The sequence below is a fragment of the Muntiacus reevesi genome, chromosome 7 (assembly GCF_963930625.1).
Source record: "Muntiacus reevesi chromosome 7, mMunRee1.1, whole genome shotgun sequence".
Taxonomy (NCBI): Eukaryota; Metazoa; Chordata; class Mammalia; order Artiodactyla; family Cervidae; genus Muntiacus; species Muntiacus reevesi.
Window position 1 is genome coordinate 69,013,941 of NC_089255.1, and position 14,213 is coordinate 69,028,153.

General features: G+C 40.8%; 1 protein-coding gene across 1 annotated transcript; it reads right to left on the reverse strand.

The window, feature by feature from the left end:
• Nucleotides 1-1,068: 1,068 nt before the first annotated feature.
• L3HYPDH (trans-L-3-hydroxyproline dehydratase) lies at nt 1,069-14,193 on the reverse strand. The gene is made up of 5 exons (XM_065940671.1): nt 13,572-14,193; nt 9,923-10,092; nt 7,031-7,153; nt 6,807-6,944; nt 1,069-2,160 (listed from the first exon to the last, which is right to left on the reverse strand). The coding sequence occupies exons 1-5, from the start codon at nt 14,077-14,079 to the stop codon at nt 2,035-2,037; spliced, it is 1,065 nt and encodes a 354-aa protein (XP_065796743.1). The 5' UTR covers nt 14,080-14,193; the 3' UTR covers nt 1,069-2,034.
• Nucleotides 14,194-14,213: the final 20 nt, after the last annotated feature.

Consider the following 14,213-nt stretch of genomic DNA (forward strand, 5'->3'; position numbering starts at 1 on the left):
AACAGAATATTTTTGTTAAAGTACTATATTGTAAAACAAGTTCTGGCTGTCCTGTCTCAGAAGTAGAGGAAGTGTAGCAGGGAAATACTGGACCTGGAGTCAGCAGAGCTAGAATGAGAGCCCCAAATGTGACCATGTTGTTGCTGTTTAGTTGCTAAGTCATGCCCGGCTCTCTTGCCACCCAGGCAAGAATACTGGAGTGGGTTGCCATTTCGCTCTCCAGGGGATCTTCCTGACCCAGGGATCAAACCCGTGTCTCCTGCATTGGAAGGCGGGTTCTTTACCAGGGAGCCACCAGGGAAGCCCCAAATGTGACCTTAAGAGAGTAATTTAACACATCTGGCTTCCATTTCTCTCATATTCATAAATGAGATAAACATAGTGGCATTCCAGGGGCGGGCAGAGGGAGTGCTAGGCAGGGTGCAGTTGATCAGATGGTGCACTGTCTGCAGAGAATTTTGAAACAATAGTAAAACCTACTAAACGTCAGTCTGCATTTTTTTTTTTAAATTAATGTGACTTGTGAAATTTAGACAGAAAACAGTGGTTCTATTTTTTCAAAAGTATAACGGGCGAGGGAGGGGACATATGTATGCCTTTGGCTGATTCATATTGGCTTCTGTTTGGCAGAAACCAACAAAATTCTGTAAAGCAGTTATCCTTCAATTAAAAAATAAATACTTTAAAAAAAAAGAAAAAATGTTTCTCTGCCAAAAAAAAAAAAAAAGTAAAGAAAATCTTTTTAATCTGTAGAAAATTTCTCGATCATATTTAGTGTTTTTTTGGAGGTAAATGAATTGTTTACCACAAATTTTAAGAGATAATGAGTGAAAAACATTAGTTTTTTGTGCATTTAATAAGGAAATCAAGAACACTAACTTTATAGTCTTCATTTTGGACAGGTAATTCAATCACAGACCTAATAACGGGGTCTGTACAGACTTGCCGGATGACAGAGCCAGTTGAAACGAATTAATTACTTCACTGTCTGTATGCTAAGAAAAAAAATACTACTACTTACCTCAAAAAAAGTTTACTGAATTTAGGAGAATCACATGTTGATTAATTTTTCACACTTCATTTTATAATGACTGATAATGATCAAATTTTATTTTTTTAACAGACTCACAGACAATTAACTAGCAAGAATGCCAACAGTTAACATTTCTTTCATGTTTTAAATTACCTAACATGTAGTTGGTAGAGTGAGATTTGCCCCACTATAGAGATTCACTGATTGACTCCGCCTGTATACCTATACTTAAATAATGCAATAAGCAACCCTTTTATAAGAGCCTTAATGATATATCAAAAGCCTGATTCTTGGTCTTCTCTCAAGTTCATGGGGATAGGAGCTGGTCTTTGTAGCTTAGAGGACATCCCAGCAGCAGCTACAACAACTTCCACCCAAAGAAGCTGACCACCCCGCCCCTTCCCAGTTTAAGACTGCTAAGTGTTGAGGACTAATATGTCTCCCTCGCATCATGCTTAGAGAGCGGGCATGTTCTGTGTGCTCAGTCATGTCTGACTCTTTGCGACCCCATAGTCTGAAGCCCACCAGGCCTCCCTGACTGTGGAATTTTCCAGGCAAGCATACTGGAGTGGATTGCCATTTCCTTCCTCCAGAGAGAGGGCATGATTTTACTCAAAAACTGGAAGACTAAAATAATGAACTTGTAAGACCTATTGTTGTGAGGGCTACAATTCAAGCTTAGCGCATTTAAAACAAAATATCACAGTGACTACCACAGAGTAATAAGAACTAAGTAAGTAAGAACTAAGGTTTTAATTTTACCTGATGTGTTAATAATTAGAAAAACATTCTGCATTTTGGATACTTTATATTCTGTAAGTGATAGTATACCAATATACATGTACAAGCTGAGGAATAATGACTTTATATTTAGCCACAGTATTTTAGAATCTCAGTTGGTTTACGTGTAAAATTTGGATATAGTTTTTCCACATAATTCAGAGAAAAATAATGAATGATAACAATTTCTAGGAAAGGAAAGCCCTTATAAGCCATAGAAGTTATTTGAGAAGAAATCCATCCCTCAGTGGGTCGTCGTCTTCTACTATAAAACTTGCGGTACCTGTGTAATGCGCTCGTCCGGATACTTCCACTATGACAGCTTTAAAATCACCACATTTTGCTTCCTAATAAAAGATGATGAAAGAAAAATATCAAGATATTGCCTTCACAGTTTACCTAGCCTAGAAGTTGTATTCTCAAATTTTATCATTTTAAAGAGAATCCAAGAGTTAAATGGGCCTTCCCGGTGGCTCAGTGGTAAAGAATCCACCTGCGGTACAGGAGACACAGGAGATGCGGGTTCGATCCCTGGGTCGGGAAGATACCTTGGAGGAGGGCATGGCAACCCACTCCAGTATTCTTGCCTTAGAGAGTCCCATGGACAGAGGAGCCTGGTGGGCTACAGTTCATGGGCTCGAAAAGAATTGGAGGCAACTGAGCACAGCGATCATATAGGCAATTGGGAGGCTTTTAAGGTAAGTGACTGTATTCGTGTTTTCAGATTCAGTTTAGCTGTAAAGTGGGGAACTAGTTGGGGAAGAGAGAGACTAGAAACCCAGCAACCTGTTAAGAGGTAACTTTAATTCATCAATGAAATCTAGAGACAGGAGGGCAGTTTTTAGTGAGAATGCAGAACAAAATACAGAGGTGCTTTGAAGGCAGAATTGATAGGCCTGGGGCTGCTGTCCACAGGTGGTGAGAATCAGTTCAGTTCAGTCGCTCAGTCGTGTCCAGCTCTTTGCGACCCCATGAATCGAAGCATGCCAGGCCTCCCTGTCCATCACCAACTCCCGGAGTTTACTCAAACTCATGTGCATCAAGTCGGTGATGCCATCCAGCCATCTCATCCTGTGTCATCCCCTTCTCCTCCTGCCCCCAATCCCTCCCAGCATCAGGGTCTTTTCCAATGAGTCAACTCTTTGTATGAGGTGGCCAAAGTACTGGAGTTTCAGCTTCAACATCAGTCCTTCCAATGAACACCCAGGACTGATCTCCTTTAGGATGGACTGGTTGGATCTCCTTGCAATCCAAGGGCTCTCAAGAGTCTCCTCCAACACCACAGTTCAAAAGCATCAATTCTTCAGTGCTCAGCTTTCTTCACAGTCCAACTCTCACATCCATACATGACCACTGGAAAGACCATAGCCTTGACAGATGGACCTTTGTTGGCAAAGTAATGTCTCTGCTTTTTAATATGTTATCTAGGTTGGTCATAACTTTCCTTCCAAGGAGTAAGTGTCTTAATTTTATGGCTGCAATCACCATCTGCAGTGATTCTGGAGCCCCAAAAAATAAAGTCTGACACTGCTTCCACTGTTTCCCCATCTATTTGCCATAAAGTGATGGGACCAGATGCCATGATCTTAGTTTTCTGAATGTTAAGCTTTAAGCCAACTTTTTCACTCTCCTCTTTCACTTTCATCAAGAGGCTTTTTAGTTCCTCTTCACTTTCTGCCATAAGGGTGGTGTCATCTGCATATCTAAGGTTATTGATATTTCTCCTGGCAATCTTGATTCCAGCTTGTGCTTTTTCCAGCCCAGCGTTTCTCATGATATACTCTGCATATAAGTTAAATAAGCAGGGTGGCAATATACAGCCTTGACGTACTCCTTTTCCTATTTGGAACCAGTCTGTTGGTCCATGTCCAGTTCTAACTGTTGCTTCCTGACCTGCATACAGGTTTCTCAAGAGGTAAGTCAGGTGGTCTGGTATTCCCATCTCTTTCAGAATTTTCCACAGTTTATTGTGATCCACACAGTCAAAGGCTTTGGCATAGTCAACAAAGCAGAAATAGATGTTTTTCTGGAACTCTCTTGCTTTTTCGATGATCCAGCGGATATTGGCAACTTGATCTCAGGTTCCTCTGCCTTTTCTAAAACCAGCTTGAACATCTGAAAGTTCACGGTTCATGTATTGCTGAAGCCTGGCTTGGAGATTTTTGAGCATTACTTTACTAGTGTGGGAGATGAGTCCAATTGTGTGGTAGTTTGAGCATTCTTTGGCATTACCTTTCTTTGGGATTGGGATGAAAACTGACCTTTTCCAGTCCTGGGGCCACTGCTGAGTTTTCCAAATTTGCTGGCATATTGAGTGCAGCACTTTCACAGCATCATCTTTCAGGATTTGAAATAGCTCAACTGGAATTTCATCACATCCACCAGCTTTGTTCGTAGTGACGCTTTCTAAGGCCCACCTGACTTCACATTCCAGGATGTCTGGCTCTCGGTGAGTGATCACACCATCATGATTATCTGGATCGTGAAGATCTTTTTTGTACAGTTCTTCTGTGTATTCTTGCCACCTCTTCTTAGAGATGAGTTAAATATGAGCACAGTGTCGAGCCTGGAAGTGCAGCTGTGCCACCATTAACCAAGATGGGGAATGAGATAGGAAAGAACACATTTAGGAAGGAAGAACTTTTTAATGAGTTGAGGTATCTCTGGGACAATCATCTTGAAATGAGTTTAGTGGACAGTGTTAGACTCGAGAGAGAGGCACAGATAAGCATGGTAGGGATGAAGATTTGGGTGGTTGAGAATAGAGTTCATTCTCCAATGGGTGAAACTGCCCATCTGCATCAAACGTTTTGCTTAAGAGCAAGAAAATATGGTGTTTAACAGTACAGTGTCTGCTCAGAGAGACCCATCTTCATAGCCTGGCTCTGCTCTCTGTTTGACCTCTGGCAAAGTATCTAAAGTCTAAATTTTCATAGGATTTTTGTGAGAATTACATGAGATGGTACATATGAAATGCTGAGCTTAGAAATTAACACATAGTGAAGCACCCAATAAATGTTGACAATTACTATTTTATCTTAAATCTCACACTTGAGGACAATGTATTTCAAATTTCTGCATATAACATGGTATTCCATTAAGATCACTGTATTGTGTAGAAATCCCTTACAAAAAAATTCAGTATTCAGAAAAACAAAACTTTAAAACAGCTATATTAGATTTAAAATCTTCATTAGGATAAATTATTTGCTATATTAAAGGACTCTTTCTGAGTATATTAATTTACCAGATGCAATTTAATCATATTATAGTAGATTTCTCTTACTGCTATGAGTAAATTCATTAACTAGCTCTGCTAGCACATTTGGAATTTTATTACATTATATTAATAAGGGGTACCCAGGTGGCGCTAGTGGTAAAGACTCAGTTGCCAACGCAGGAGACTTAAGAGACCTGGGCTGGATCCCTGGGTTGGGAAGATCCCCTGGAGAAGGAAATGGCAACCCACTCCTGTGTTCTTACCTGGAGAATCCTATGGACAGAGAACTCTGGTGCACTAACGTCCATGGGGTCTCAAAGGGTTGGACATGACTGAAGATACTTAGCACTATATTAATAAGAACTCTACTTTCCACAACTTTTCAGCACTTTCACATCTTACTATATAAAATGGACTATTCAAAAAAAATAAAAATAAAAAATAAATAAAATGGAATATTCCTATAGAATAAAAACAAAAAAAATCCAAAACCTAGTTTAATGGTTCTCAAACACTTTGGTCTCAGAATCCCTTTATACCCTAAGATTTGAGGACATCACCAGCCATTACCTTAATACAAAAACCAGACAAAGACACCAAAAAAGTAGAAAATTTGGGTCAATATCTTTGATGAATATAGTGGCCAAAATCCTCAACAAACCAATCTAACAATACAAAAAAAAAAAATCATATACCATGATAATGCTGCATTTATACCAGGGTCACAAGGATGGTTCAACATACACAAATCAATCAGTGTGATATACTACATTAACAAAAGGAAAGACAAAAACCACATAATCATCTCAATAGCTGCATAAAAAAAATCCCAGAATATTAAATATCCATTCATAATTAAAAATGTTCATCAAAGTGGGTATAGTGAGAACATACCTCAACATAATGACCATTTATGACAAACTTGCAGCCAATATAATACTCAATGGGGAAACGCTGAAAGCCTTCCTGGTAAATTCAGAAACAAGACAAGGCTGCCCATTTATGCCACGTCTGTTTAACCTAGTATCAGAAATCCTAGCCATAGCAATCAGATATGAAAAAAAAAATCCAAATTGGAAAGGAAGAGGTAAGCTGTCACTATTTGCAGATGACATGATACTCTATACAGAGAACCCTAAAGCCTTCACCTTAAAACTATTGGCACTAATAAAGTTCTAAGTTGCAGGATATAAGAGTAATATACAGAAATCTGTCACATTTCTATACACTAATAATGAAATATCAGAAAAAGTAAAAAAAAAGAATCTCATTTAAAACTGGGTCAAAAAATACCTAGGAATAAACTTAACCAAAGAGGTGAAAGATCTATATGCTGAAAACTATAACACATGGATTAAAGAAACTGAAGATGATGTAAAGAGATGAAAAGATATTCCATGCTCTTGGACTGGAAAACATAATATTATTAAAATGGCCATACTACCCAATGCAATGTACAGATTTAATGCAATCTCTATCAAAATACCTAGGACATTTTTTACAGAACCAGAACAAACAATCCTAAAATGAATATGGACCTCAAAGAGTTCTTTAGGTTATATCAATTAATATTTTCTATATTGGAAATTAAACATATTGTTCATTAATTCATTTATAAATAATAAATCTGTTGCATGTTGTAATAAACAAATTTTTGTTTGAAGAGTTAAAATTCTCTTCTAAGAGCTTAGTGAAGAAACTTATCTAACATCCAACTCAGGTCTCCAGAATCTGTAAGATATTTACAGACAAGAAGCTACAGGTACCACTTACCCTCACAGCCTTCCCTGTGAATACTGAGCCAGTTGCGCTGCTTTTAAAGGCTCTGGTCTGGTTCAGTTCTAGAAGCCCTTTGTGATACTGAAGGGCAATTCGAGCTGTCACTCCTGAGCCGGTAGGACTTCTGTCAACCTGTTTCAGAATAAATGAAGATAGTGTTCACAGTGTTCTAGTTCCATATTACCTGGCTGTGTGCCTAAAAACCCCAGCTTTAATACCTGTTCATCTGCAAACACACAGATATTGGTGGTTGGTTCCTCATTGTAAGTGTCTTTTCCATCTGTCAATATAGTTCCATATAGAAAAGCAAGATCTTCGCTGTCAGGATGATTAATTTTAAACTGTAAATAAAATAATTAACAACCACATGTAAAATAAATATTTTCACTCAAATTTATCTTTTAAATAACAGATATGGGGTACTCTTAGATATAATTTTTCCATCTTTATCATTTTAAAAAATATTTTTTGGGTCACAACACTAAATATTGACATTAGAAATTACATATTTTTCTAGATGAATAAAGATACTTTTGTTGGAAGGTATGATTCTTACACTTTGAGCCCTTTCTAAGGAAGTCATCCTGCATGTATCCTCTACTGAAGGAACAGCCGTATTTCATACACTTAACCCCCAAACGTATGCACTCTTTGAAGCACTGACCTCAGCATTGACCCCAGGATAGTCAATTCACAGGCCAGCCATGGCTACTCAAACAGGAAGAGAAAGGCAATCCTTTTCTCACCCTAAGGAACTTGAAGAGGGTAATGCAGAAAAGTCAAGCAATGAGTATCTAGAGCTGAAATTAATATCACTGATAAACACAAGAACTGTAAGAAGCCATGAGCAAGCAAAAAGTATACGACTGCAGAAGTTACTAGGGTAAGAAAAGCAACTGGATGGGGCAAAAAAGGCTTATTATAAAGGACTGAAGTCAGTATCATAAAAAGCAGCAGGTACACACAGAAACAGGCAATGGCAGGGCAGCTAGGTCACATGAGCAGTAAAACCTGCTGCTGCTGCTACTAAGTCACGTCACTCGTGTCCGACTCTGTGCGACCCTATAGACGGCGGCCCACCAGGCTCCCGTCCCTGGGATTCTCCAGGCAAGAACAGTGGAGTGGGTTGCCATTTCCTTCTCTACTGCATGAAAGTGAAAAGTGAAAGTGAAGTCGCTCAGTCATGTCCTACTCTTCGCGACCCCATGGACTGTAGCCTACCAGACTCCTCTGACCATGAGATTTCCCAGGCAAGAGTGCTGGAGTGGGTTGCCATTGCCTTCTCCAGTAACGCTTGATCAGGCTCAAATGTTCAATGCTTCCTGTTCTTCTTGGGAGGTCTGGTTGTTTAACTTCTGGATTTCTGTAACATCTGTTAGCTTGGCCAAGATGACTAGAATCTTACTTCTATTGTATCCCGATGGTTAGTACATTCCCCTACCACTTAACCTATCATTTAAAGCAGCTGAATAGACTGGAGTCTTAAAATCCAAGGAGTCCATCTATAACCCAGTTAAAGAAGGCTGCACATTGGACCTTTGTTCTCCACCCCCTTAAAGCCCCCACGCCCCGCTCCATGATAGACCAGTACATCACACTGCACAGAGGGATGCCTCCCCCACTAGACTGAGCGCCTTGAAGGTGGTGGGGTTGTTCTTCCTCTGGTCTCCAGCATCTAACATAGTGTCTGACATACAATAAGTCCTTGGTAAATGGTTGTTAAAAGGATAAGGACAAATTTATATTACATCTACTTTAGCCCCCTTCCCTCCCAAATGGCCTTTGCCTAAATCTGCATAAGCAGTATCAGTGGTCAGCAATTCACAAAGTAGACCTACTGCCTGCTTCATCACTGACAGAACTTCTCATATTTTCCTCAGAACCCTTCCTCCCTCAAAGTCCGCCCCTCACCACCTTAGTGAGACGTTCCAGCTTTAATGAGAAGTTCAAATTTCCTCCTTTTATTAAGAAAACAATGCCTTTTCCTCTTGGTTTTATTAAAAAATAAGGTCAAATTATTTTGTGTCAAATTGTTAACTCAAACTATTAGCTGTCTGCTTACTGGAACAGAAAACGGATGCAAGTCCAGAGTTTCAGAAGTTTTCATGATAAAATAATTCTACATACTCGTATTGGAAGTCCTGGAAAAATGATAATTTAGAACAGGGTTATAGTATATATTTTCATTTTGCTATTTAGGTTATAAAGTTATAGGTTATTATATTAAATTAAAGCCTCAGATATGTTAAATAGGCCTTAAATAATTATTAGTAGAAGTATTCTAGATTCTATCTTTCCTAAGTTATTTTTTACCTAGAATGATAATTAAATTTTCATATGCTAAAACATTCAAGTATGTATATGAGTTTTATATATAGGTCCTAATTAGGTAAATTGTCAGATTTGTGCTAGAAGTGAAAGAATATTCTAGAATTACTTATTATCTAAACTGATTTTATAACAACAGTTTTCCCAAGCCAAACTGGAGTTACTTGAGTTATTACTTGGAGTTATTACTTCTCAGCAATATAGAAAAAATTCACTAGCTAGGAATTAATATTCTCTGCGAAATAAGAGAAATTCTGATCAGATTTAATGAAATCTATTTTGTAAGCTATATTTGACATTCATTATTTTCAAGTTGTGCAGAATGACCACATATATCAAAAGCATTTCAAAGTGTAATATTATCTATTTTCTATTTGTTTAAATAATCACAAATTATATTATTATTACTTATTATTGAAGTTAACAGTTGTCATTTGTTAATGTTTACTATGGCTAAGGCACTATTCTAAGTCCTTTACACATACTGACTTACAACTCCCTATGAAGCACCAATTTCATAATTTCCATTTACAGATAGGAAAACTGAGGCATATGGAGGCGATGTAACTTGTTCAAGGTTACAAAAGTTACAAATGGCAAATCTACAACAGGCAGGTAGTCTTGCTCTAGAGTTTAAGATTATAACCAGCACCCTGTTCTTAGTACGACTAGTAATTTAAACGCAGAGAGGAGACATTTAATTTTCTGTAGAGACATGTCATTTATATTTCCTTCACATCACAGAGGAGGCTATCAGCTATGACGGCAGCATCAGTACTGACCTGAGCCTTCACTGCTTCTGTCACTGCACTTGCCGCAGCCACGAGGTCCCTTGTCTTTGCAGAACAAACATCGAGTCCTAACTTTTCAGCACTAACAAATGCATAAAATGCACCACCATATGCAACGTCCACCACCACCTTTCCATGACCAGGAACATCCACCAGGAAATCTAAAAGAGATGTGTTTGAAAATAAGTTTGTTTTTAGTATTTCAGCAATAAAATTCACATCATTTTAAATTCATGTGTATTTATGGGTGGGGGGGGGGAATGAGTACTTTTTCCTATCTTAGGAATGCAGCAAAAATCAATTTTGAAAATGAATGTGCATCAAGTAAATAATAACAGATCTTTAGCTAAGTACATCTTTCTATTTTTAATTTCAATGAGGTTTGCATAAGTTTTAGAACATCTGAATGCCATGTTTTTCCTAAATCATACTTACATATTTTGTTAACTATTCTGAGGATCTTTTCTAGAAAACATCATTGAAGCAGAGAGAGAGAGGAAACTCTGGGATATGAATGTGTGAAAACTATGAAGGAAAATGTAGGTACCCCTCATACTATTGGGAATGGTTTAAAACACTGAGGATTTGGGATCTTATTCACAAACTGGTTTTCTTCAGCTATAACGTCAAAACAAAATGAAAAAAAAAAAACATTTTTCTATCCAAGTTACAGATACTTATTTATCTAGAAATTTTCATCTCAAGGAAGTATCCTGCAGGCAAATATCCAGAATAAAGCCATTATAGAATCACTGGCCTTTACACTATCATTTTGTATCAGGGTTTTTATTTGGGTATTTTAAGTCCCTGACATACCCCAAATTTCACCTGAACTGCAGTTGTTTGAAATCCTGAATTTGTATTTCCAAAGGAATGGGCTGGTGATATTGGGGACATTAAAACTGTTCACCTTTCTTTGCATTTTCTTCTCTTTCTCCTCCCTAAGTCAAATGGGCTTAATGATCACTGCCTCTGGGGGAGGCATACAGCAGGGGAGAAAGCAGGTCTTTCTGTTTTTGGTTCATAGAAACCTAAGTTATCAGGAGGAAGATTTGTTGGCAAAGGAGTGTCCCAAAGGGAGAACAGTCCTCCTGGTCAGTAGAGAAATTTCCTCTAGGCCAAGAAAAGAGACTGAAGGTTCTGACTGCAGACCTGTGTGGTCCTTCCCACAGCACAGTGAGGAGGCTAAGGGATGTGGCAGAGAGAGCAGCAGGAAGAGGGAGGAGGAGAAAGGGGCAGGGGCCACTGGATGGGGTAGACGATGTTTCCCTGGTTAACTATGCCAGTGGTTAAGACCCTTGTCTCCAAGATGGAACTTTTAAGAAACCTTTGCTCACACATATATCAGAAGAGGGCCCATGGAAGGATGAGGCAAAGTCAACCAACAGGGCAAAGGGGTCTCACTTTAGAAATTAAGTTACGAAAAGTAAAATAGTTCTTATAATCCTTGGTTTGCACGGAGAGTCATACAAAGACACCAGGGAGCTATCAGTTTCAGAGCAGAATCACAGAATCCTTTTAACACATAATGTGTCAGAGCAAATTTATAAGCAAGAGTAAAACATGCCAGTGGAACTTAACAGCAAAAGAGAAAAATGTTTTTCTTGATGCTGATGCAACATGCAAAGCAGGTTTAATGAGAGGAGATTGAGGAAATAGATGGAAATGAGGGACTGCCAGAATGGGGAAAGCTAAAGGTTGCTTTGGAGTCCTCATGTAAAAAATGGAATTGTTTCCTTCCGAAGAGGATTGTTTTGAAAATTCCATGTGATAATGTGTGGGGAATGCTTGGCAGACTAGGAATGCAATAAATATTAATATGAAAGCCCAAAGTTTAACTCCTAGCAGGAATACGGCTTTTACAAGGACCAATGAACATATTCTGCTCTGAGTTTCATTTATTTACTCAACAAACATTCACTGACTGCATACTGTTCTAGTACTTAAATACAGTGATGAAAATTAGTTTTTACTTTAGCTGGGTGGCATAGCAATGAGCTCAGCCACTCTGAGGTGGGGACTATTGTTATCCTCTCTTTACAGATGACACTGACGCATGGAATCTCTTCCACAAGGTTAGAGATGGGAAGGGGTAGAGCAATGATCTTGAACACTATAAGTCTGCCTTTTAAGCAACTTTCAAAGTAGAGAATTTAAGGATTTCATTTTCTTAATGACTCAAAGTGACCATTAATGCCCACTGGTTATCTTATGGTCACACAGGGATGCTTTCAGGAACTACTGTGCTTGTCATATTGGTTGCCCCCCCCCTAACCAACCCCACACTATGATGTACACAGCTGGTGATCCTGCTGCCAGCTGTCATTTCCCACAAAATCCGGAGTGTTTCTAATCCGCTGCTGGGGTGGCCTGGGGGGGAAGTCAGGTAACCAAGCCAGTTAACAGTTGAGCTTTTTTAAGATGCAACCCTAACATAAATTCTTGTCTCCCTTATGTGCCCTCCCAATTCAGTATGACACCATTTCTTCTGGGCAAATGGTATCAGTTTTCCCAGTGGCATTCTTTTACCAACTTGTGTGTTTCAGGAGCCTGAGGTTGGTCTAAGACTCTCCAACACCTGGGCTATTACTGCATCGTTCATAACATTCATAAACAGGTTAATCGGGAACCCCAATCCACCCGGAGGCTCAAGATTAAATTAACAGAATGATTTGCATGGCTTGAAGTCTTTGAAGAAAAGGAGTGATAACCCTATACCTGTACTGACTAAATTAGCACACAGCTCAGTTCTAGTCAGACTACTAAAGGCTCCTCTGATAGAATTCAGCCTTTACTGATAGGATTTTTAAGGATCTCCCTCTTTGTAAAGATTATAATTACATTGTTTAGCATGACATACAGGCTCTGTAGTAGAGAACCCACCAAAACCTTTTCAAGGCTCTGCACTCCTAGAGAACTAGCAACCTGATATATTCTGCAGTCTTTGTATCTCTAGGAAGATAGACACTTTTTACAGATGAGCTCCCAGCAATCTTGTTTACTAACTTGTCAGCGATAATGTGCTCAGCAAGCATATCCTGAGCCATCCTGGAGCCCTGTTCGTGGTTGGTCTTTGCACTTTCCTTGACCCTAGGTGGACTTTGCTTTATCCAACTGTGAAGTCTTCAGGAATGCCTGAGAGAGGGGAACGAAGCTTTTGAGTAAGGGAAACACGGACCTCTGTACTCCTCAAGGCTCTCCCCAAACCACAGATGGATACTTCTGCGAGATAATCAATCTGGGTATTGTTGTTAAGTGGCTAAGTCGTGCCCCACTCTTTGCGACTCCATGGACTGCAGCCTGCCAGGCTCCTCTGTCCATAGGATTTCCCAGACAAGAACATCGGCGTGAGCGGCCATTACCTTCTCCAGGGATGTTCCCAACCCAGCCTCCTGCGTCCCGCACTGGCCGGTGGATTCTCTACTGTTGAGCCACTAGAGAAGCCCCAAATTGCATGCATTACACAAATTCACAAGGCTAAAATGCTGACATCCACTTGCAGGGATTTAGAATTACCTTCTGATTGATTGTAAAAGCTTGCGGGGTGGGTTAGTTGCGCTCGTGGGCTCCAGCCTACAGAGACAGTTAGTGTAATTAGTTGGGTCCTGGGCTGCAGGGCCGAAAGGCTCCCGCCGGTTACCTGTGGCCAGCACAAAGGCCGGGACACTGTGGAAGCGCACCGGGCCGCGACTGCGGCCGCCCTCGCACGCCACGAAGGCGGCCACCAGCCCGCACGGGCAATGGATGTTGACCAGGGCCTCTCGGGCGTCGGCCGGGGGCGCTGGCACCAGCCCAAAGTCGAGCGCGAAGCGGCCCAGCGCCAGCACCGCGTGGCCGCACATAGAGCTGTAGCCCTCGTTGTTTAGGAACAGGACCCCCAGGTGCGCGTCGGGCAGCTCGCTCGGCACCAGCACGGCTCCGTACATGTCCCGGTGCCCCCGGGGTTCGAACATGAGCCGTCGCCGCACGTGGTCAAGGTGCTGGCGCATGTAGCGCCGCTTGGCCAGCAGCGTGGGGCCGACCACCTCCGGACACCCCGCCAGCACGATGCGCAGGGGCTCGCCGCCTGTGTGCATGTCCACCACCGACAGCGCCGGCGTCCCCGGGTCGTGTGGAGGCAGCCGGGGCACAGTCAGCGGGCCCGCCATAGTCTGCCTCCGGGAGAGAACTCTACCGCCAAGCCGACGCGCGCTTCACGTTGCGAACCCACCCACACCCTCCGCGCTACAGAGGCAGGCCTTGAGGCCGGCTCAGGGGGCGGGGCCTCCGAGCCGAGACCCGG

Coding starts and splice junctions, on each gene's coding strand:
- L3HYPDH (XM_065940671.1), bottom strand. CDS start 14,079: ATGGCGGGCCCGCTGACTGTGCCCCGGCTGCCTCCACACGACCCGGGG. Junction 7,154..9,922: donor CAGAAGCAGTGAAGGCTCAG/GTCAGTACTGAT, acceptor TTTTATTTACAG/TTTAAAATTAATCATCCTGA. Junction 6,945..7,030: donor GTGTGTTTGCAGATGAACAG/GTATTAAAGCTG, acceptor ATTCTGAAACAG/GTTGACAGAAGTCCTACCGG.